Source organism: Sus scrofa, chromosome X (genome assembly GCF_000003025.6).
Source record: "Sus scrofa isolate TJ Tabasco breed Duroc chromosome X, Sscrofa11.1, whole genome shotgun sequence".
Lineage (NCBI taxonomy): Eukaryota > Metazoa > Chordata > Mammalia > Artiodactyla > Suidae > Sus > Sus scrofa.
The window spans coordinates 98,232,741-98,256,055 of record NC_010461.5 but is presented as its reverse complement, the minus strand read 5'-3'; the positions used below and the strand labels follow the sequence as shown (position 1 = coordinate 98,256,055).

The window sequence follows — 23,315 nt, the reverse complement described above, 5'->3', positions numbered from 1 at the left end:
AAATCTGGAAATGTAAAGACTGACTTGTATAATACAATATATTATGAGCTCTGAAAATAATGTTACTTTGACTTTTATCCCTACCTCCACCCCCAAACCAATAGACAAACCAAAAAGCAAACTAACCTACAGACTTGTTGAATTGAAGATGTGAACATTTCTTCTAAAAATTTTTAATGGGTTACTTAAAAATGGTTCTTCCAAGTGTAAAATATTGGGAAGTCTACTTTTGTGCCAGTGTAAGTACATTATTTCCATTTGCACTGTGCTTAGATCATTATTTGAGTACTAGAAATGAATGGGAGTCAACTATGATCAGGAGTTTAATAAGGAAAAATTTAATAATTATTGTTTTAACTTGGATGTTTCATGAGGATGAAGTTAAAATGATATCAGACATTTTTTTTTTCATCTTTTTAGGGCTGCACCTGCGGCATATGGAGGTTCCCAGGCTAAGGGCCAAATTGGAGCCGTGGCCGCCTACCCCACACTAGGCCACAGCCACAGCAACGCCAGATCCTTACCCCACTGAGCGAGGCCGGGGATCAAATCTTCATCCTTGTGGATACTAGTCAGGTTCATTTCTGCCAAGCCACGATGGGAACTCCAATATTAAACATTTTTTACATCTGTCCTTTATGTAATAGGCAGATTTCATGTTAAATATTGTTAAACTTTTCAGTTTGTTTTTTACATCTGTCATTCAGTTTAATCTTTAACTTCATATAGAACCCCCTCTCTTTATCACTTTTTAAACTAAGTTTTAAGTTTGGGAGAAATGGAAAATCTGGGACTACAAAATCATGATCCTTTTCCTTCCCTCCTTTTGTCAAGTTTAGTTGTTAGGACACACGAGTGAAGGGGGAGGGACAGTAGGAGTTTTTACTATTTTTGTTAAGGTTCTTTTGAGCTGCATTATTAGGTGCCTAGGATAAATTTAAATTATCTGAGTGATGGGGAATCTCTGACTTCGCTGCTATAAAATGCCCTCTCTCCTTATAATAGTTTAAAATGGGTTTTTTTTTAAGTTTTAAAATAAGGCAGTCATATTTCAAAGAAGAGATCAAAATTTTTATTTAAAATATGTTTTAGGATTTTTTTTTTCTTTTTAGGGCCACACCCACGGCATATGGAAGTTCCCAGGCTAGGGGTCAAATCAGAGCTACAGCTGCTGGCCTGCACCACAGCCACAACAGTGCAGGATCCGAGCCACATCTGCAACCTACACCACAGCTCATGGCAATGCTGGATCCTTAACCCACTGAGTGAGGCAGGGGATCAAACCCACATCCTCATGGATCCTAGTCGGGTTCGTTAACCACTGAGCCACGAAGGGAACTCCCAGGAAAATGTATATTTTTAACTCACAATTAATGAACTAAACAGCCAGTTGGCATGTAACAGTTATAACCCATGAATTTGAAGTGATTTTGATTTATCATCATTGCTGCCTAGCCTAATAAATCTATTATTTCCAAAAATTAAAAGGAAACTAGGTCCCAAGTTTGTGAGTCATAATCCATCTACATCCCTGTATAATAAAACCTAAACTTATATTCCCCATTTAAAAATTTTGTTCTTGGAATTCCCTGGAGGCTCAGTGGGTTAAAGATCTGGCATTGTCACTGCTGTAGCTCTGGTTACTGCTGTGATGCGGGTTCCACCCCAGACCCAAGAACTTTTGCATGCTGTGGGTACAGCCAAAAAAATTTTAAAATAACGAGTAAAAATTTTGTTCTCTAAGAATATTATTTTTGTTTGTTTGTTTCTGGTTCCTAGAGACTGAATGGTTTTGTTCTCTGATTTTCATTCAGTTAGCAAGGTAGTTTAAATGCAACAATTTTGTGATCTATGAATATTGTGGATTTTCATTGGATTCTCCTGTCTCCTGAACAGAATAGATATCTACTCAACAAATGCTTGTTGAATAAATGAAAGAACATATATTAATTTATGTCAGAACTTTACTAAATCTCTCATCAAGGTTTGTTGAGGAAAGATCTGCCAAAGAATAGCTTCAGTATCATATCCTTTGAGAAGGAAAGAAGGTGGAAGAATATAAGGGCTAAAAGTATTTTATTTTCAGCCTATTACAGTTACTGCTTCAAACTTTGTTTTAGTCTCCTTAGCTGTAAGTCAAATGGCAGGGCTATTGTATTGAAATATACTTTTTGTTCTCTGAGGAGACTTACCTAGTTTCCCACCTCCTCACCTGTTGCTCTGATATGATTTTCCCTCCTTTTTAATTTATTGCAAAAATGTAACAGTTAAAAGAAGAAAACTGACTCACAGTCTTACTCCATCAATCACCTTTAAAATTCTTTGATCCCTTCCAGTGCTTGCCTACATAAGTTCATCATTGACATACCTGTAAGTAATCACTCATAATGCAATTTTGTCTTTGGTGTTTTAAAATTTTGCAGCCAGACAAGATAGCTTCATAGGGATAGTAGGAGTAGGAACAAGTGATGATCTGGTGTGAGGATGGGAGGAAGACAAGAAATAATAAGGGTAGCAATTGAACCTTCCCTATGTCATTGCACCCGGTCCTCAAGCCACCCTGCTGCCCTCACAGTTGTGATGCTGTGTTGTGATAGGCAGCATACCCAGTGTTAGAGTTTCAGAATCTGTTGTTTAACAGTGAGGCTTAACTTGCAGTTAAAAAAAAAAAAAGAGGTGGAGGGGTATCTGTAAGTAGGGAAACCCTTCAGACTGGTTATATTATGAGCTGGAGAACTGTTGCCATTTTTCTCTTCTCTAGTTGTACCCATGAAAGAGGTGTGTCCAGGCTGGAGACTTAGGCTCAAATGGGGGAACAAGCAGCCAAGGACCAATCTCAGTTTAGTGTGACAGGTTAATTTGAGCAACTCCCTAAACTCAGCTTTTGTACATGTAAGACTGAGTGATGTGGATAGTGACAGGAAAAACCTTTTAGAAAATAGGAGTTCCCAGAGTTCCCATCGCGGCTCAGTGGTTAACAAATCCGACTAGGAACCATGAGGTTGCGGGTTCCATCCCTGTCCTTGCTAAGTGGGTTAAGGATCTGGCGTTGCCGTGAGCTGTGGTGTAGGTTGTAGATGTGGCTCGGATCCCACGTTGCTGTGGCTTAGGAGTAGGCCAGCAGCTACAGCTCTGATTCAACCTCTAGCCTGGGAACTTCCGTGTGCCAAGGCTGTGGCCGCAGAAAAGACAAAAAGACAAAAAAGACCAAAAAAAAAAAAAAAAGAAAGAAAGAAAATAGGAGTTCCTGCTCTGGTGCAGTGAGTTAAGGATCCAGTGTTGCTGCAGTTGTGGCATAGGTCACAGCTGCAGCTCGGATTCAATCCTTGGCCCGGAAACTTCCATATGTTGTGGGTGCAGCCAAAAAAAAAAAAAAAGAAAATAGAAGACAACTTACTGGTTACTCTGCTAGTGTGATGGAAGATGCAAATTGGAAAATGAATGCAAAGAAAAATAATACAGCTGAATTGTGTGCCACAAGGTTATTATTCAATAAATATTCTGTGGTTTGATGTGCAGTATTGTATTTTTAATATACTCTGATTAAAAACCTAAAATATTCTGGAAGATTCCAATACTGTTGAATTGGAAGATATTTGGATCGATTAAAATATGTTTGGCCTCAATTATGTCCCTCAGCCATTTTTCTCGAAAGCGAGTCATTCCGGGTCTGCAGAGGAAGAAAAACAAACACACCAAAAGCTTTTAAAATGAAACAAAGCATTGAGCCAGCGATTGATTCCCTGCTTATTACTGTTACATTCCCAATGATCAAAATGCTTTTTGAGGGGTGGGAGGCAAAGGTTGTCTCTATTCCTTAGGCCCAATCACTAAAAGGGTTAATGAGCTTTTATGTAAAGTTTCTTTAAGAGGGCTGCTATACAAATAAAAGTGATTATCATAGGAGTTCCCGTCGTGGCTCAGTGGTTAATGAACCCAACTAGCATCCATGAGGACACGGGCTCCATCTCTGACCTCGCTCAGTGGGTTAAGGATCTGGTGTTGCCATGAGCTGTGGTGTAGGCTGGCGGCTACACCTCCGATTGGACCTCTAGCCTGGGAACCTCCATATGCCACGGGGTGGTCATCCACTAAGAAGACAAAAAAAAAATTGATTATTATACAAAATTCCATGTGATTGTGAAGTTTCCCATAAAAACAACAGACACGACCTACTTTGGCCCCACTCCTACTTCAGCAATTAATCAAGTTTCTAATCACTGAAAAAATAAGACACTAGAAATAAAAACAATTTTGGAAATTCCCTTGTGGAGCGGTGGATTAAGGATCCAGCTCTGACACAGGCCACTTTGGCTTGGGTTTGATCCCTGGCCCGGGAACTTCCACATGCCACGCGTGTGGCCGAAAAAATAAGTAAATAAAATTTAAAACAATTTTTGACAGGAGTTCCCGTCGTGGCGCAGTGGTTAACGAATCCGACTAGGAACCATGAGGTTGCGGGTTCGGTCCCTGCCCTTGCTCAGTGGGTTGACGATCCGGTGTTGCCGTGAGCTGTGGTGTAGGTTGCAGACACGGCTTGGATCCTGCATTGCTGTGGCTCTGATGTGGGCCGGTGACTGCAGCTCTGATTCGACCCCTAGCCTGGGAACCTCCATATGCCGCAGAAGTGGCCCAAGAAATGGCAAAAAGACAAAAAAAAAAAAAAAAAAAAAAAAAAACAATTTTTGACAACAATGGCGGAATCCTGCTTTCAGCCATCTTAATGGAGTAGGTGGTCCAAAGAAGAAAAGTGACCATTACGTAAATTGTCTGTGGCTGTGGGCCTGCTGGATGCCTGGAGTATGATGACCTTGTCCCACCAACCTTTCAAAATAAGTCTAAATGTTCATTACCTGTGAACTAATCTTTGGCTCTCAAAGACATAAGAGACATCAATGGGTGCATCCTACGAGAAAATGACAACTGTCAGCTGAGACCAATCATACCGACTCATGATTCTTTCCATTATTGCTACACGTGTTCATGAGTATGCTCTTCAATTTCTAGAATTCATCTTCCCTGTGAATCTGTAGGTGGTAGTTCTTTGTCACTTCAAACCTCTGTTCGCCAAAAGATCTTCTTGGCAACAAAGACCTTAAGAGTCTCCACAAAATTGGAAACAAGTCAGGAGAGGCTGTGCTCTCATTACTAGGAGCGTGAGTAACATATCAACTTCTTTACATAATCGACTGACAGTACCAGCTTATGTTGTAGGGATAACCTAAGAATGAAACCATACAGATGAATGCAGTTCAGAAATATTTTGAAGCAGCATAAAATGTAGGTTGTGGAGTTCCCTCATGGCTCAGCAGGTTAAGAATCTGACGTCCTTGCAATGCCTCTGGTGACTCCTGTGCCATAAGTTCCATCCTGGCCTGTGGGAACTTTCATGTCCCTCGGGTGCAGCTTAAAAAAAAAAAAAAAAAAAAAGGGAGTTCCCCTTGTGGCCCAGCAGAAACAAATCCAACTAGGAACCATGAGATTGCAGGTTCGATCCCTGGCCTCACTCAGTGGTTAAAGATCCAGCATCACCGTGAGCTGTGGTGTAGGTCACAGATGCAGCTAGGATCCAGCATTGCTGTGGCTCTGGTGTAGGCTGGTAACTGCAGCTCCGATTCGAACCATAGCCTGGGAACTTCCATATGCCACAGGTGCGTCCTCAAAAGAAAAAAAAAAAAAGGTTGTACTATTGTCTCAGTGGTCCCCATTTCAGTGTCCTCTCCAAAATTATACTTGGAATTCTGAGCACGAGCCCATCTCCCAAGCGCTCTCTGTGTAGTCTCGGTCACCACCTTGTTTACCTCCAGCAGCCTCACTTTCCCTTCTTAGACCTTGCTGGTTAGCAAGACATCTGCTGACAGGGTATATGTCCAGGGAAATGACCACTGCACATATTTTATCTCTTTAGATCACTCCAGGTTCCAAACTCTCTAAACAGGTAAGTTTGTATCAGAATAGGGTGAATATAGGACACGGTTGGTTCACTGTGTGGTCATATATAAGCCTTAGAGTTAGGCAAAGCCTCAAATAACTTTTGTGAAAGAATGAAGGCAAAGGGGAAATAGCATTTTTATGTCTGTGGTATTCCGGCATTATGCTTGGCACCAACCCTGTTCTAAGGACCCTGACCCCGGATTCCTGGATGTTATTTGAACTCCTTTCACACCAGCTGTCAACATATTTCATATTCACAGTCGACCTAGTGGCTATAAGCAGTCATTCCTTCAAGTATTGATTGAGTGCCTACTACTTGCCAGGCCTTCATGGAGCTTACATTCTGGTGGGGGAGCAGAGTATAACAAGATAAGAAATTATAGGACTTCCCTTGTGGTACAGCAGGTTAAGGATCAGCGGCTCAAGATCACTGGCCCCTGAGCTTCCATATGCTGCGGATGCAGCCAAAAAAAAAAAGCTAAGAAATTATATAGAAGATCAGAAAGCAATAAAGTTTTATGGATAAAAAGCAAAAGCATGAAGGTAGGTAGGGCAGAAAGTGCGGTGGAGATGGTGAGCCAGCAAGACGTGCCCATACCTAGGGTAGAGGGTTCCAGGCAGAGGGAACAGCAAGTACAGAAGCCCTGAGGCAGGACTTATTCCTGGCTTATTTTAGGAGCAGCCAGGTCACAGTGACTGGAGCAGAGTAAGTGACGGGGAAGGAGTAATGGGAAAGCAGAAAGAACAAGCCACCAGATCACACAAGGTCTTGTCAGCCTCACTACTCAAAGTGTGCTCTGTGGCCCTCAGCCTCAGCACCATCTGGGAGTGCCTTAGTAATGCAGAAGCTTAAGCCCCACCCCAGACCTGCTGAATCAGAATCTTCCTTTGAACAAGGTCCCTGAGTCATTCACATCCACTGTGAAGTTTGAGAAGGGCATTGGAATGTTTAAAACACAGATGTGACATAACTGCATTTTCCAGGGTTCACTCTGGCTGGTTGAAAAGAGGCAGGAAATGGGTAAGGGGAGAAGCAGAGACCGGTTACAAGGCTGCTGAAATAACCTTGGTGGGAGATGGTGGTATCTTGGACAAGGGTGGTAGAGTGGGGAGAAATGCTTGGATTCAGGGTCTGGTTTTGAAGGTAGGGCCAACAGAATTCCCTAATGGATTGGACGAAGGATGTGAGTAAAAAAGAGTAGAGGATGGTGTCAAGGATTTTGGCCCTCAACTGAGATGAGGAAGGCTGTGGGTGGGTCACACTTGGAAAGGAAAGTCACAAGTCCAGTTTTAGATACAGCAAGTGAGATGTTTATTAAACATCCCAGTGGCAGAGGTCTGAGCTGGAAATAGAGACTGCGGGATCAGAAGCTAGAGGTAGCATTTAAAGTCAGGAGATTGGATAAGATCGTGAAGGAAGCGAGGCTAGAGAAGAGGTCGAGGGCCTGAGTTTCGGGACATTCCAACATGAAGACGTCGGTGCAAGGAGGAGAGAGCAGGAGAGACTGAGAAGGACTGGTCACTGAGGCAGGAGGAAAGCGGGAGAATGTTATTCTAGAAGCCAAATGGAACATTTGACAGATGAGGGGGTCATCAGCTGTGACAAGTCCTGCAGATGGGCCAAGCGAGATGAGGACAGAAATATGAGCCTTCAGTTTTACAGAGAACGAACCATCGGTGGCCTTGGTAAGTCTCAGTTCTTGTTAAAGTCTCACTGAAGGGAACAGGGCAGAAAAGGAAGCCCTTACCGGAGGCTTGTTTTTGTTGATCTTGATGGTGAAGTAGACACCGGCAGAGATTTGTGCTATGGGTATCCGAGCAGTTGGGATGCTCCAGTGTACACAATAGATGTAATAGAAGCTATGAATCACGTCTTCCCTCCTTAAAAACTCGGTGTAGTGCACCCAGCGGCCTTGATACTCCCATTTCTGTTTCATAGAAAAAAAGAAGCAGCTTTTAGAGGAAGCAAAGCAGACTTCTGTTCCAGTCCTTTAGGTAAAGGCGGGGCACACGCTAGGGGTTATAGCCCTGCTTCTGGAGTCCACTTATTATTATTTTTTTTCTTTTTAGGGCCGCACCCACAGCATATGGAGATTCCCAGGCTAAGGGTTGAATCGGAGCTGCAGCTGCCAGCCTACACCACAGCCAGAGCAACGCGGGATCTGAGCTGTGTCTGCAACCTAAACCACAGCTCAGAGCAACGCGAGATCCTTAACCCACTGAGAGAGGCCAGGGATCGAACCCACATCCTCATGTTAGGTTCTTAATGCTCTGAGCCACAACAGGAACTCCCTAGAGTCCATTTCTAATGCTTTTGACTGGGATTCAAACTAGAATCAACTCCCGCTTATCTTCATGGGTAGAGAAAAAAAGTGGACCTGAAATAAAGGAATAGTGTAGACATCGCTTGATATTGGGCTTTGGAGGTCAGTGGCACCTCTTCAGATGTGTGTGCACATATACACCACGCACACGCACGCTGATCTCCTACTGGACTCTTACTTGGAAGGTCGGTTTGGTTAAGTGTAAAATAACTAGAAAGTGATTAGAACATGTGTTCTGCTCACCCTACTCCTGTAACTAGCAAGTAATGAGGCTGGAGTTCCCATGTGGCTCATCTGGTTAAGGATCCGGCATTGCCATTCCTGTGGCTTGGATCACTGCCCTGGTTCAGGTTCAATCCCTGGCCTGGGAACTTCCCCGTGCCACGGATGTGACCAAAAAAGAAAAGAAAGAAAAGAAAGTGGAGTTCCCATTGTGGTTCAGTGGTGATGAACCTGACTGGTATCCATGAGGACATGGATTTGATCCCTGGCCTCGCTCAGTGGGTTAAGGATCTGGCGTTGCTGTGGCTGTGGTGTAGGCCGGCAGTTACATCTCCAATTTGACCCCCTAGCCTGGGAACCTCCATGTGCCATGGGTGAGGCCCTAAAAAGCAAACGAAAGAAAGAAAGGAGGCTGATTTCACAAGTTGTTTTGGAAAATCAGGCTCACTTCATTGCAGCCCTAGGTGGTATATAAAATCAGGTCAGAAAAGGAATGGGTCAAGCTTCCCCCTCTGAAGCACAAATCTTACTAACACCTAGATCCGCACACATCATGATGCAGCCTTGAGTCTCAGCACCAGGCCTTGAATGCCAGAGGTATTCACCAAGTTCAACAGAACCCCCTTGTGCTGGCTACTGGGGCACAGGAGGCTTCTAAATCGAAAAAGATCCTGAATTAAGATGAAGGTCCACAGAAGGAAGGAAGCGGGATTGTCTAACAATCCTGGTGCTGTGAGGAGAGAGTTTGGAGGAAATGGTAAAAAAAGATTTCAGGCCCTCCTTTAAAAAAAAAAAAAAAAAAAAAAAAGGAAAGCCAGGCCTCTGCCTCAGCTAACTTTATTTCAGACTTACACCCAATTGGCTGTTTCAGTTAGCCAGGGAGGTTACAGTCTGTTGTCTACTTACATAGATCGTTATTCCCTGTATTCTTTTTTTTTTTTTTTTGTCTTTTTAGGGCCACACCCGTGGCATATGGAGGCTCCCAGGCAAGGGGTCTAATAGCCACTGGCCTACACCACAGCCACAGCAATGCCAGATCCGAGCCGCATCTGCGACCTACACCACAGCTCACGGCAACGCCAGATTCTTAACCTACTGAGCAAGGCCAGGGATGGAACCTGCAACCTCATGGTTCCTAGTCGGATTCATTTCCGATGCACCACGACAGGAACTCCTAGATCGATATTCCTTGTAATGAAGGAGTCTGACACAGTCAACCTCTTGAGGCCCCTTGGAACGTACCCTTTTTTTCCAACCTTTCTGTATTACCTGATATACTTTTTCAGGCCTAATATCTAACCTGTCACACAATCACAGACTTCTTTGCATTGGAATGATCCCTAAAGATCATCTAACAAAGCACCTCGCTTTGCAGATTAGGATCCTGGGGCCTAGAAATAGAAAGGGACAATCCAGGGCTGGGACTGGGACCCAGAGCTCCCAAGCAGCCAGCTCAATGCTTTCTCCACCTCGTCAACTGTCTCAATTCTAAGATTTTCTAAAGCAGCCTTAGGCACATCAAGTTCAGGCCAGTCTCCCCATTTTTATCCTGTGCAGGCAGCTGACTTTTATGTAGCTCCAGTGAGTGTGTGTTCTCCTTGGGTTTTGTCATTTTTATATGACATTGCTTCATATATCACTTCCAGGAAAAAGTGTCTATCTCGTTGTGCTACTCTACCATGGATGGCTTAGCCAATTGCATATTATTGGACATTCAACGTCAACAGCCACTGGAAGCATATGCACAAAACTCTTATCAATGGTAAGTGACATTTGACAGAGTAGAACCAAGTATTGTAGGGGTGGAAAGGAAACTTTAATTTTCTGCTTTGTGTATCTTTGCTCACTGAGTTTTTTTAAAAATGATGTCTTATTTTTAATATTAAAAATCCTTTGGGGGAATTCCTGTCATGGCACAGCGGAAACGAATCCAACTAGGAACCATGAGGTTGTGGGTTTGATCTCTGGCCTCGCTCAGTGGGTCGGGGATCCAGCATTGCTGTGACCTGTGGTGTAGGTCACAGACACAGCTCAGATCTGGCATTGCTGTGGCTGTAGCGTAGGCTGGCAGCTGTACCTCCGATTGGACCCCTAGCCTGGGAACTTCCATATGCTGTAGGTGCAGCCCTAAAAAGCAAAACAAAACAAAACAAAACCCTTTTCTAGGAGTTCTTGCTGTGGCAAAAGGGGATCTGTGGTGTCTTGGGAGCACTGGGACTCAGGTTTGATCTTCCACCTGGCACAATGGATTAAGGACCCCATGCTGCCTCACCTGTGGCTTAGGCGGTTCAGATCTGATCTCGGCCTGGGAACTCCATATGCTGCAGGGAGGCCCATAAAGGAAAAAAAAAAGAGCTTTTCTACAGTGAACACACACAGTACTTTTTCTATCATAGTGGAAAGAGTATATCAGACACACCTACAATCAGAACTTAATTTTGCTGTTTAATCAGCAAGGTTTGGGGAGTTCCCTAATGGCACAGTGGGTTAAGGATCTGGCGTGGTCATTCCTGTGGCTCAGCTAACTGCTGTGGGTCAGAACTTCCCCATGCCATGGGCACAGCCAAAAAGAAAAGAAAATCTTTGTGCAGATTGTCCAGCCTGAGCCTTGAGTTTCCTCATCTGAAAAATGGGTATACTGATGTACCTACACACATGGTCATGAGGATTAAATGAGATAATACATATGAAGTGATTAGTGGTGCTTAGCACATAGCCATGCTCATTCAGTAAATGGTAACTCTGAATTTGTCATCCCCTGGTATATGGTGGAGTCTGGGAAATCTGCAATAAATGTGAAAAAGTGCTCCATCAGATTAAATGCATTTTTGGAGTTCCCGTAGTGGCTCAGTGGTTAACAATCTGACTAGGAACCATGAGGTTGTGGGTTCGATCCCTGGCCTCGCTCAGTGGGTTAAGGATCCAGCATTGCTGTGAGCTGTGGTGTAGGTTGCAGACGCGGCTTGGATCCCCCATTGCTGTGGCTCTGGTATAGGCCAGTGGCTGTAGCTCTGATTGGACCCCTAGCCTGGGAACCTCCATATGCCGTGGGTGCGGCCCTAAAAAGACAAAAAAAGACCAAAAAAAAAAAAAAAGAAGATTAAATGCCTTTTTTTTTTAGGGCTGCACCTGTGGCATATGGAAGTTTCCAGGCTAGGGGTCGAAATGGAGCCACAGCTGCCAGCCTATGCCACAACCATAGCAGCAGAGGATCCAAACCATGTCTGTGATCTACACTGCCAGCACCATAGCTCACAACACAGGATCCTTAACCCACTGATCAGGACCAGGAATCAAACCCGCATCCTCGTGGATACTAGTCGGGTTCATTATAGCTAAGAAAGCTCTCCATCAGAAATGCCTGGCATCTAGGGAGTTCCTGTTGTGGCTCAGAGAAAATGAATCTGACTAGTATCCATGAGGGTACGGGTTAGATCCCTGTGGGTTAAGGATCCAGTGTTGCCGTGAACTGTGGTGTAGGTTGCAGATGAGGCTTGGATCCAGCGTTGCTACGGCTGAGGCGTAGGCTGGCAGCAGCTGCAGCTCTGATTAGACCCCTAGCATGGGAACCTCCATATGCCGAGAATACGACCCTAAAAAGCAAAAAAAAAAAAAAAAAACCTGCAACTTAGATGGTAGACTTCACTTCTAGGGCTTGCTGCATTGGTGGGGATAGGAACTGGGTAGTTTGATGTCAGGAGTTATGCAGAGCTTTTAGCTTTTCCATCACCTTCTACTTTCTAGTGGTCTCCATCCTCAAAATACTCCTATGAATGGGTAAGACAGATACTCTGACCTAGCTTTTCATCTGTGAAGAAATAATGGTATGGAGACAATCAATCTGTTATGTATTCAGCACATATTTATAGAGCATCCACTATGTACCTGAACTTTCTAGGAGCTGGGGCAGAGCAGTGAAAAAAGTCTCTGCCCTCTTGGTCCATGTGATCTGGTGGTGGAAGAAAGGCAGTAGGGTAAGTAAATCTAATATCCTAAGTAGAGCTAAGTGTTAATGGAAGAAAAATAAGTCAAAGGAGAGATGGGTGTAATTTTAGATCAGGTGGCCAGAAAAGGCCTCGGTGAGCAGAAAGCATCTTAACAAGGACCTGAAAAGATGGAAAGCATGAACCATGAGATTGGATCTCAGGAGAGAGGTTTTCAGGCAGAGGGAACAGTGAGTGCAAAGGCCCTGAGGTGGGAGCATGCCTGGTCAGTGAACAACAAGGAGGCAAGTATGACTGGAGTGAAGAAAGTGAATGGGGAGAAGGTGGTGGGTGATGGGATCTGAGCAGTCAGTTGGGAAGGCGGCGAGGTGGAGACTCAGATCACATCCGGCCCCCGTGGGCCACGGTCAGGACTGACTTGTCTTTTGCTCAGAAGCAGTGGGGTCTTCAGGGGAAGATTTCCTGCTTGTTCTGTGTCCCATTGCAGTCTGATTCACAAACCCTGGGTGCAGCAACAGGGCCTTTTGCTCAAGCCCAAATGGAGATGTGCTCCGGAGCAGGGGCCCCAGGAGTAACTCGTGCTTTGTCCCGGCCTTCACTGTGCACTACGTACTCCTTGCAGTGAGAACGGCGAGTCATGTGCTACACCACAGATGAAGGCATGGAGCCAGCATCCCTAACTTTACCCCATTTCCACCTGACCATGTGACCGGCTTTCCTGGGCCTGGGAAAGTGCCCATGGGCTTGGATGGGCTTAGCAGAGGAACAGAGACAGCTGGAGATTTCTCCCAGGGTAGGGGAGTTTGCCCCCACCAATTTCAACTGGTTTCTTTTCCAAGGAAATACAGTGAGTGGGGATTTCCGGCCATTCTTCTTCATCGGCCCCGCCAGTTATGCAAAGCAACCCAGGGCCTTCTCCCCACAGCTGCTCGGATAAGCACCACAAGTTGGTCAGCACAAGGACCAGGAGGGAAAAATAGAAGGAATTCGTGAGCATGTATATCTGACTATACAGTGAAAACATTCCATAGCCCAATGAAAATGACTTTTTTTGGGTCTTTTTAGGGCCGTACCTGCGGCATATGAAGGTTCCCAGGCTAGGAGTCCAATTGGAGCTACAGCTGCCGGCCTACACCACAGCCACAGCAACCCAATCCAAGCTGCATCTGCGACCTACACCATAGCTCACAGCAATGCTGGATCCCCGACCCACTGAGCGAGGCCAGGGATCGAACCTGCGTCCTCATGGATGCTAGTCAGATTCATTTCCGCTGAGCCACGACAGGAGCTCCCTGAAAATGACTTTTTTTTTTTTTTTTGGTCTTTTTACCTTTTCTAGGGCCGCTCCCACGGCATATGGAGGTTCCCAGGCTAGGGGTCGAATTGGAGCTGCAGCCACCAGCCTACTCCAGAGCCACAGCAACGCTGGATCTGAGCTGTGTCTGGACCTACACCACAGCTCACGACAACGCTGGATCGTTAACCCACTGAGCAAGGGCAGGGACCGAACCTGCAACCTCATGGTTCCTAGTCGGATTCGTTAACCACTGCGCCACGACGGGAACTCCCTGAAAATGACTTTTAATCTCTGTGCACCCCCTTTGTTAAAATGAAGACTCTAAAGCCAGGGGTGGAGAACTCCTGCTTTAGAGGAGCATCTCCCTTTTTAGGCCACTAGGCCCCCATTTAGAGCAGCCACATGGGAAAATTGCTTCGCTGGGAAGATCTGATTTTCCTAGGGAACTGTATGGTTAGGATGATGCAAACCCTGGAAAATACAATTGTGCGTTTTTACCTTCAAAGACTATCCCATCTTTAAAGAAACATTCAATCTTGGATGTGCAGAATTAGAGGTTCCCTGCGAAATATCCAAGGGGAGTGTTGAGCAGGCATCGGATATGAGTCTCCTAGAGCTCATAAGGAGAAGCTGGCAACTGGAAGCCATAGTCACTGCTTGATGCAAATATACAAGATTGAGCAATATCCATCTTGTGAGAGGACACAATGAGACCCACATAGAACCCTGAGAAATGCTATATTTAATGACACCGAAAGGCAGATGAAGATAGTGGAAGACATTCAGTGAAGGTAACAGAGAGGAAAGATGAAAAAGAGGTAACTAGAATGTACCAAAAACCCAGGAAAGAGAACGTTTGAAAAAAAGAGACTGAGAAGGAGTTCCTGTCGTGGCGCAGTGGTTAACGAATCCAACTAGGAACCATGAGGTTGCGGGTTTGATCCCTGGCCTTGCTCAGTGGGTTAAGGGTCTGGCGTTGCCATGAGCTGTGGTGTAGGTTACAGACGCGGCTCAGATCCCGCGATGCTGTGGCTGTGGTGTAGGCTGGCGGCTACAGCTTTGATTAGTAGACCCCTAGCCTGGGAACTCCATATGCTGCGGGAGCGGTCCTAGAAATGGCAAAAAGACAAAAAAAAAAAAAAAAAAAAAAGAAAAATAACAAGAGAAAAAGAGACTGAGTTCCTGATGTGACACAGCAGAAACGAACCTGACTAGTAGCCATGAGGATGTGGGTTCCATCCCTGGCCTCTCTTGGTGGGTTAATGATCCGGCATTGCTGTGAGCTGTGGTGTAGGTCGCAGACTCGGCTCGGATCCCACATTTCTGTGGCTGTGGTGTAGGTCTGCAGCCACAGCTCTGATTCGACCCCAAGTCTGGGAACCTCCATATGCCGAGGGTGAGACCCTAAAAAAGAAAAAAAGAAAGAAAGAAAAAAGGAAAAAAAGAAAAAGGAGAAATCAAGTGAGATGAGTGACTGAAAAGAATAATTTGTGACTTTTGTCCAGGGAGTGGAGAAAGTGGAGTACAAAGTGAAGGAGTGTAAGAATAGATGTTCTGGAGTTCCTGTCGGGTGGCGCAGTGGTTAACAAATCTGACTAAGCATCATGAGGTTGCAGGTTCGATCCCTGGCCTCGCTCAGTGGGTTAAGGATCCGGCGTTGCCACGAGCTATAGTGTAGGTTGCAGACGTGGCTCGGATCCCACGTTGCTGTGGTGCTGGTGTAGGCCAGTGGCTACAGCTCCGATTAGCCCCCTAGCCTGGAAACCTCCATATGCCGTGGGAGTGGCCCTAAAAAGACAAAAAGAGAAAAAAAAAAAAAAAAAAAGAATAGACCTTCTAAAGAGTAAAATACATTTTGTGTGTGTGTGTGTGTGTAGTGTACATACATATACATAATAGAATAATTTAGTCATGTTAAAAAAAAACCCAAAGACTATCCCATCTTGATTTTGGAACCCAGATGAAGAGAGTTTTTACTTATTCAGGCTGTCTGTGACATCATCTCTTAGGTTTTTCCAGAAGGACTTCGAACTTTTCTTCAAACAGGAGCCTTTTTATTGTTCTTCGCCCTTGTGTGCCAAGCTGGAGTGGTCAACTAACTTACCGAAACAAACTCCTCAATTTGTTTACAGCCCCTTTCTGCTGTGAATTCACCATGTGTGATCCAGTTGATGTTTTTGACAGGGTGTTCAGCTTCTGCAAACAAGGCATGAATTTATTAGTTGCCTCCCAGCGTGGTGTTACTTTTTTGGGGGGGGATTTTTAGGACCACACCCGAAGCATATGCAAGTTCCCAGGCTAGGGGTCCAATAGGAGCTGCAGCTGGCAGCCTAAGTCACAGCCACAGCAATGCTGGATCCGAGCCTTGTCTTTGACCTACACCACAGCTCACGACAACGCCGGATCCTTAACCCACTGAGCAAGGCCAGGGATGGACCCTCATCCTCATGCATGCTAGTCGGGTATATAACCCACTGAGCCACAATGGGAACTTGGTGTGGCATTACCGAGACAATCGAAACAGGATTACCACCTTCCACGGACTTAACAGCAGCATCGATGGCATGCTTAGCCAAAGCTAGAGCTAGTTCATTTATATCGCTAGTATCTTTTGTATCCGTCATCTGGCTTGTAGAACCTTTATCCACATTCACATCCTCTCGAAATCTGACACTTTTCTTCACCTCCATTTTCTTTTGACTGGAAAAAGAAATTCAAGAAGTTACCTTTTGTGTGTGTGTGTCTGCATGTACACACTTATGTAAGTACAGACTATCTCTTGAAGAATCACAAGACACAGGAAACGGTTGTTGCCTTTAGGGAGGGGATTAGGGGTTGGGGTAGGAGTGAGGCTTCACTGTATACCCTTTGTACCTGGCTGCTGAGATCCATTATTCCTGAAAACCAAGGATTTTTCGATTCTCATAACCATGAAGACTTAAGCAAAATGTAGTAGAATGAGGGAGTTCCTGTTGTGGGTGAAGAACCCAAGTAGTATCAATGAGGATGCAGATTCGATCTCTGGCCTCGCTCAGTGGGTTAAGGATCTGGTGTTGCTGCAAGCTGTGGTGTAGGTCGTAGATGTGGCTCAGATCTGGTGTTGTGGTGGCTGCGGCATAGGCTCTGATTCGACCCCTAGCCTGGGAATTTCCATATGCCGCTATTGCAGCCCTAAAAAAAAAAAAAAAAAAAAAAAAAAAAAGTAGTAGAATGATTCCTAGCTTCCTTAGAGGTCTAATAATATTGATTTCTAGTTGAGTCTCTATTAGGACCTCAATCCCTGCTTTAGATGACTTGAGGGCATGTGGCTCTTTAAAGATAAAATGAATAAAAATGATTAGAGCAATATAGTATAGGAGGGCTTCACTTTTCAGGTTTTTTTCTCTTGGATTTTCCAGGTATACCATTACCTGCCAGAAACTATCATTTTTTTGCCTTCTTTTTTCCTGCAATGTATAAATATTAGCTTTGGTTAACACTTCCAGAAAAATGTGAAGTGAAAGTGGAGATGATCAGAAGTTCCCTTCGTGACTCAGCAGTTAACAAACCCGACCAGGATCCATGAGGATGCGGGTTTGGTCCCTGGCCTTGCTCAATGGTTTAAGGATCCAGCATTGCTATGACTGTGGCACAGGCGGCGGCTATAGCTCTAATTCGACCCCTCGCCTGGGAACTTCCATATGTCGTGGGCGTGGCCCTAAAAAGCAAAAAAAAAAAAAAAAAAAAAAGAAGAAGAAGAAAGTGGAGACAATGAGCCTGTGTCTTTTGTGTCAGGCTTCAGTGGGCATGCTTTCTGCTATTATACCAGGAAGTATGATGCTGGCTCATGGCTTGAGATATTAAGAAAATATTTGCTCCTGTTTTAGAAAGATGTTTATCATAAGTGATAAATAAAATTTTCCGGAGTTCCCGTCGTGGCGCAGTGGTTAACGAATCCGACTAGGAACCATGAGGTTGCGGGTTCGGTCCCTGCCCTTGCTCAGTGGGTTAACGATCCGGCGTTGCCGTGAGCTGTGGTGTAGGTTGCAGACGCGGCTCGGATCCTGTGTTGCTGTGGCTCTGGCGTAGGCCGGTGGCTACAGCTCCGATTGGACCCCTAGCCTGGGAACCTCCATATGCCGCGGGAGCGGCCCAAGAAATAGCAACAACAACAAAAAAGACAAAAAGACAAAAATAATAATAATAATAATAATAAAATTTTCCAAATGCCTTTAACATCTATTGAGATTTTGGAAATTAGAGCTATCAGGGTTGTGAACAGTTTATCACAGAGCTAGAAGCCTTTGCACATTTTCCAACTTTTTCCCTTGAGTGTTGGATTCTTTCTTGTGCTGCTAGAGCAAGGTCTTCTCACTGGGCAGCCATCACTCACTTCTAGCACAGTTATAAATCCCCTGTAGGGGGAGTTCCCGATGTGGCTCAGTGGTAATGAACCTGACTGGTATCCATGGGGATGTGGGCTTGATCCCTGGCCCGGCTCCCTGGTCTCGCTCAGTGGGTTAAGAATCCAGTGTTGCTGTGAGCTGTGGTGTAAGTTGCAGATGCAGCTCCAATCTGACATGACTGGCTGTGGCATAGGCTGGCGGCCGCAGCTCCAATTAGATCCCTAGCCTAAGAATGTCTATATGCCACAGGTGTGGCCCTAAAAATAAATAAATAAATAAATAAATAATAAATCCCCTGCAGGCAATCCCTGCACGAGGGTTGCTATCTTGCTCTGAGGGGACCTATTTATTTTTCTGTAAATAGCAACTCCCAGCCTGGGGTGTTTAATATGCCTCTTTCCATTTAGCTCTCAGCACAGCACTAGGAGATGGTGGCTGCAGACCTTCCCTATATCCTTCCAGCCCCCACCCCCACCCATCTCCCCCACTCTCTACCCTGGAACTGCAGTGGTGGCTCTCCTACACTCTCTGGCTTCCAGGAGGTTCCACACAATGGGGAGGGGCCAGCTGAAGGGAGGAGAGTGAGCTCCAGGCATATCAGTCACATGTCCCCGGGGGGCATTCCACCTACAAGGTCTCCTGGGTGGGCTACACCTGCACCAAGCAGGTGCCCACTGGCCAGGGGCAGCTCTCACAGATCCTCAGGTGAGGGGAACTGTTCTCTCCCCTCAACCCTCTAGCCCCAGGTTCCCAGCCCTGGGAGCCGCACTTGTCCTCTTTCCCGACCGTCTGCCCGTACCTTTGTAAATACCTCCTTTCCTTGGCCCTCTCCTCTGCTACTTTGTGTATGCCAGCAGCTTCCAGCTGGGCCCGAGTCATAAAGAGAGGGATTCAGGTAACGATGTGAAACAAGGAAGCCAAGCTCACAACACCAGATCGTCCGGCTCCACAACCTGTGCCTTTTTTTTTTTTTTTTTCTACCCACACCATGTGGAAGTTCCCGGGCCAGGAATCGAACCCACCCCGCATATGCAGCCCACACCACAGGTGCACAGTGCCGGATCCTTAACCCACTGTGCCACAAAGGAGCTTCCCCACAGCCTGTGCTCTGAAGCACCCCACTCTCCCTCCAAGGTTCACAAAGGATGGTGGGGCCCTCATCTCACATTTCCATCTGCAGCCCACCACATGCTCACCCTTTCTGCGAGCCTCTTTCAAAAAGGGCCCCCCTCTGTCCCCTTTCTGGATACCGTTGTTGGTCCCTGGGTATAGTGGCTGCTGAGCAGGGCAACCCAGTTCCCATGGCTGTCAGCCCAAGAATGGTTGGAACAGCCTTAAACATTCTGGGAATAATGTGGACTCGTGCTCATTTGGGTTTCATACCAATATTTTAAGCTACTTTGCCTCTACCTCAGTTCCCTTCAGGCTGCCCATCCCAGAGTGAGGAGGGGCTGAAGTTTGGGAGTAGGTGTCTGAAGGCCCTTAGCCCTAGAGAACTGGCTCTCCCCAGCCCAAGGCCCATGCCAATTTGCCCAAAGCAATTTGCCATGAACTCCATAGACAATAGTTTTTCTGTGAATTGGTAAATTTAGCAGGCTTTGGTGCGTTAATCATATAGCAACTTGATCCTTCAGAAAATGCCCCATTTGGCTACTACATCATTCATTGACTTGGCTTTCAGCAAATTGCCTCTTGATGAGTTTACAGGAAGCCAAATATATGACCTCCAACACCAAGCAAATGAGGTGGGCTTTGGGAGTTCCCTTCGTTGTGCAGTGATTAACGAACCCAACTAGGAACCATGAGGATGCAGGTTCAATCCCTGGCCTTGCTCAGTGGGTTAGGGATCCTGCATTGCCGTGAGCTTCGGTTTAGGTCGCAAACGCAGCTCAGATCACATATTGCTGTGGCTGTGGTGTAGGCTGGCGGCTGTAGCTCCAATTTGACCCCCAGCCTGGGAGCTTCCATATGCTGTGGGTGCGGCCCTAAAAAGCGGGAAAAAAAATGAGGTGGGGGCTTTGTGCATGGCAGGACCCAGGGAGCCCTGTGCTCCAGTGAGAGAGGGAAAGCAGGGAGCAGTTCAGATCTTTTCTTTTTTTTTTTTTTTTTTTTTTGTCTTTTTGCCTTTTCTAGGGCCACTCCTGAGGCATATGGAGGTTCCCAGGCTAGGGGTCTAATCGGAGCTGTAGCCACCGGCCTATGCCAGAGCCACAGCAACGCGGGATCCGAGCCGCGTCTGCAACCTACACCACAGCTCACGGCAACGCCGGATCGTTAACCCACTGAGCAAGGGCAGGGACCAAACCCGCAACCTCATGGTTCCTAGTCGGATTCGTTAACCACTGCGCCACGACGGGAACTCCAACAGTTCAGATCTTATCCTCACACATCTGTAGGCACAAATCATTCTTAAGCATCCCTTCACCTGGCCTCTCCTACTCCTTTTTTTCCCCTTCCCTTCCTAACAAGAGGCCAGATGGGCAGAATGGGTGCGAAGGGCAAGGTCAAGTTTGTGGTCTAGGTGATGAATGGGGAGAACAACTTCAAGTCCTTTTTGTGGAGCCCTCCCACCCTTAATAACCCTCATACCTGAGTGACCAGATCCTTGTTTGGAGCAGAGGTAGACCAGGAAGCTTCAGGAAGATTCTCCTGCAGCTTTTTCCTCTGGATTCCCTGCTGGAATGTTTACACGTGCTGCCAAGGCAACACCAATTTCAACCAATGGGAGGCAACGCCCAAATGTTTCTGACTGCTTCTGTTAGTGAGGGAGGAGGATAGTCGGTCACAGCAACAATCTGACCTGCAAAGCGGGACCAAGTTGTCCTCGAAGCTCCTCCCCAGCAGGAGATGGGCTTGCAGGGCTGTGCCAGGAGGAGTGGTAACAATAAGCTCACAGCCAGCATGTATTAGGGGGTCCTTATTATGTGCCAGTCACTGTGGGACAGGCTTATTTACTGCTCACAATAGCCCCTGTTAAGTAGGTGTTAGTGTTTTCATCACAGTTGAACAGAGGCACAGAGAGTATTAAATAAATTGCCCCAAACTTAAGTTTGAAGAGCTATCCGACTTCAAATGACTGAGCTTTTATTTAATGATTCTCAAATTCTGAGGTTGGAACCTCCCTCGTGTGTTTGATTATTTTCAAAGGTGTGTTTTTTATGAGTCAAGGATGAGCTTATATTGTAATGGTTATCAGCGCAGACCTAGGAACAGTTTACTTAACATTTCTTAGTTTCCTTGTCTATAAAATGGGGATGACAATGCCTATGGAATAGGGTTCTTTATGAGGATCAAATCAGATTAATTCATGTAAAGACAGAACGGTGCTTGGTATATCAAACCCTCTCTCTCAAATTGTCAGATATTGTTTCTAGCATCGTTATTAATGGTGGTAGTAGTAGTATAGTGTTTTTTAAATGATGAAATCAAACACTGTTGGCCCTGTGCGAGAAACCAGTTGTTTACTTAGTTGTTTGCTTTTTAGGGCTGCACCTGTGGCATATGGAGGTTCCCAGGCTAGGGGTTCAATCAGAGCTACAGCTGCCGGCCTACACCACAGACACAGCAACGCCGGATCCTTAACCCACTGAGCGAGGCCAGGGGTTGAACCCACATCTTCATGGATACTAGTCAGGTTCTTTTTTTGTTGTTGTTGTCTTTTTGCCATTTCTTGGGCCGCTCCTGTGGCATCTGGAGATTCCCAGGCTAGGGGTCAAATCGGAGCTGTAGCCACTGGCCTATGCCAGAGCCACAGCAACCCGGGATCTGAGCCGTGTCTGCAGCCTACACCACAGCTCACAGCAACGCCAGATCCCTAACCCACTGAGCAAGGCCAGGGACCGAACCCGAAACCTCATGGTTCCTAGTCAGATACGTTAACCACTGAGCCACAATGGGAACTCCACTAGCCAGGTTCTTAACCCAGTGAGCCACACCAGGAACTCCCAGAAGCAGTTTTATTTTATTAATTTTATTAATCCATGAAAGCTCTAAGTCTCAGAACCCCTGGATTTTGTAATATGGAGTGGCTATTTTCTCACCATTAGATAACTGGTCTCAGGAGTTCCCCTTGTGGCTTAGCGGGTTAAGGACCTGACTAGTATCCATGAGGATGCAGGTTCGATATCTAGCCTTGCTCAGTGGGTTAAGGATCCGATGTTGCCACAATCTTCGGCCTAGGTCTCGGATACAGCTCGGACCCAGCATTGCTATTGCTATGGTGTAGACCAGCAGCTGCAGCTCTGATTTGACCCCAAGCCTGAGAACTTCCATATGCTGCAGGTGTGGCCCTTAAAAAAAGGACAGCTGGTCTCAATCCCAATAAAGAAAGGAAAGTGATTTGCCAAGTGTCTTCTTTATCCAGGATGAAATGCTGAGCTCACTGCCTGGAAGACACACAGACCTAGGACCCACACACAGACTGTGCTGCTGAGATGGTGTAGTGAGGTAAGGATGGGATTGGGGAGGGAGCGGGGCGGGAGATACTGCGGCTTAGTTGGAGAAACTCAGACTCTGATCCCAGACAGAGGATTTCAAATTCCGGCTCTGCTATGCATAGGCTCTTTGACTTTAGGAGGTTGTTTCACCTCTCTGAGCTTCATGTGTACATGGGAATCTTAATAGGAGTCACTTCATAAGGTTGACAAGATGATGAAATTTTTAAAAAGAAGATGAGACGAAGCAATTCATGCAGGGCACTCAAAACAAGGATGGGCACACTCTAAGTGCTGTAGTCTGGAACAAAAATGCATGACCTAGAAGTTTCAAGTTGTGTTTTATCTAGAGACTAGAGCCCGGGAGACAGCCTCTCAGGTAGCTCTGAGGAACTGTTCCAAAGAGGTAAGGGAGGAGCCAGGATATATAGTCTTTTCTGGGAAAAAAAAAGTAGTCAAACATCAAAAGATTACTGTTAATCTCACACACACACACACACACACACACACACACACACACACACACACACACACAACCCCAGGCATCTCAAGTTAGTGATTTTAGCGCTTTTCTGTGTGTGGGAAGAGGCAAGAATCCGGGCTCACTGAAATCATTCTTAGATATACATCTTATCTAGGGCCAGTATCCTGTTTTCTTTGGGGAGGCTGCAGGAGCTGCTGGCTTGATGGTGGGCAACATTCTTTGTCCACGGTAACCAAGAACTGTTAGGTACCACAATCATGATGAGGAAGAGACTAATCACAAGGGGCAGAAT

The 23,315-nt window shown here is 45.8% G+C and overlaps 2 protein-coding genes across 4 annotated transcripts in view; one reads left to right on the top strand and one right to left on the bottom strand.

The window, feature by feature from the left end:
- The window catches only part of NKAP (NFKB activating protein), a 43,336-nt gene extending 20,784 nt beyond the window's left edge, over window positions 1–22,552 (top strand). Inside the window, exons 10-11 of one of the 2 annotated variants that reach the window (XR_002340533.1) lie at window positions 10,127–10,242; window positions 22,470–22,552. Coding sequence is in view for 1 of the 2 variants with exons in the window: in XM_021079468.1 (XP_020935127.1) it covers window positions 10,127–10,172 (46 nt within the window). In the remaining variant the exon portion in view is untranslated. Of the gene's footprint in view, window positions 1–10,126; window positions 10,257–22,469 lie in introns of those variants that run through there. The other variant, XM_021079468.1, reaches the window with a different exon arrangement.
- AKAP14 (A-kinase anchoring protein 14) lies at window positions 660–21,587 on the bottom strand. 2 transcript variants are annotated; one of them, XM_003135329.5, is made up of 6 exons: window positions 20,696–21,587; window positions 16,255–16,421; window positions 15,826–15,917; window positions 7,683–7,862; window positions 4,854–4,906; window positions 660–3,670 (listed from the first exon to the last, which is right to left on the bottom strand). In XM_003135329.5, exons 2-6 carry the CDS (start codon window positions 16,409–16,411, stop codon window positions 3,544–3,546), a joined length of 609 nt encoding a protein of 202 aa, XP_003135377.2. In that variant the 5' UTR covers window positions 16,412–16,421; window positions 20,696–21,587; the 3' UTR covers window positions 660–3,543. The 2 variants fall into 2 exon arrangements, with proteins under 2 accessions (XP_003135377.2, XP_020935548.1); XM_021079889.1 differs by lacking the exon at window positions 20,696–21,587 and adding an exon at window positions 18,906–19,910.

Excerpts from the sequence above, each read along its gene's own strand:
- AKAP14 (XM_021079889.1), bottom strand. The coding sequence starts at position 18,985 with ATGACTCGGGCCCAGCTGGAAGCTGCTGGCATACACAAAGTAGCAGAG. Across the intron at positions 7,863-15,825 it reads AAATTGAGGAGTTTGTTTCG|AAATGGGAGTATCAAGGCCG; the intron begins GTAAGTTAGTTG and ends TCTATGAAACAG. Across the intron at positions 3,671-4,853 it reads AGCCAAAGATTAGTTCACAG|ACCCGGAATGACTCGCTTTC; the intron begins GTAATGAACATT and ends CTTCCTCTGCAG.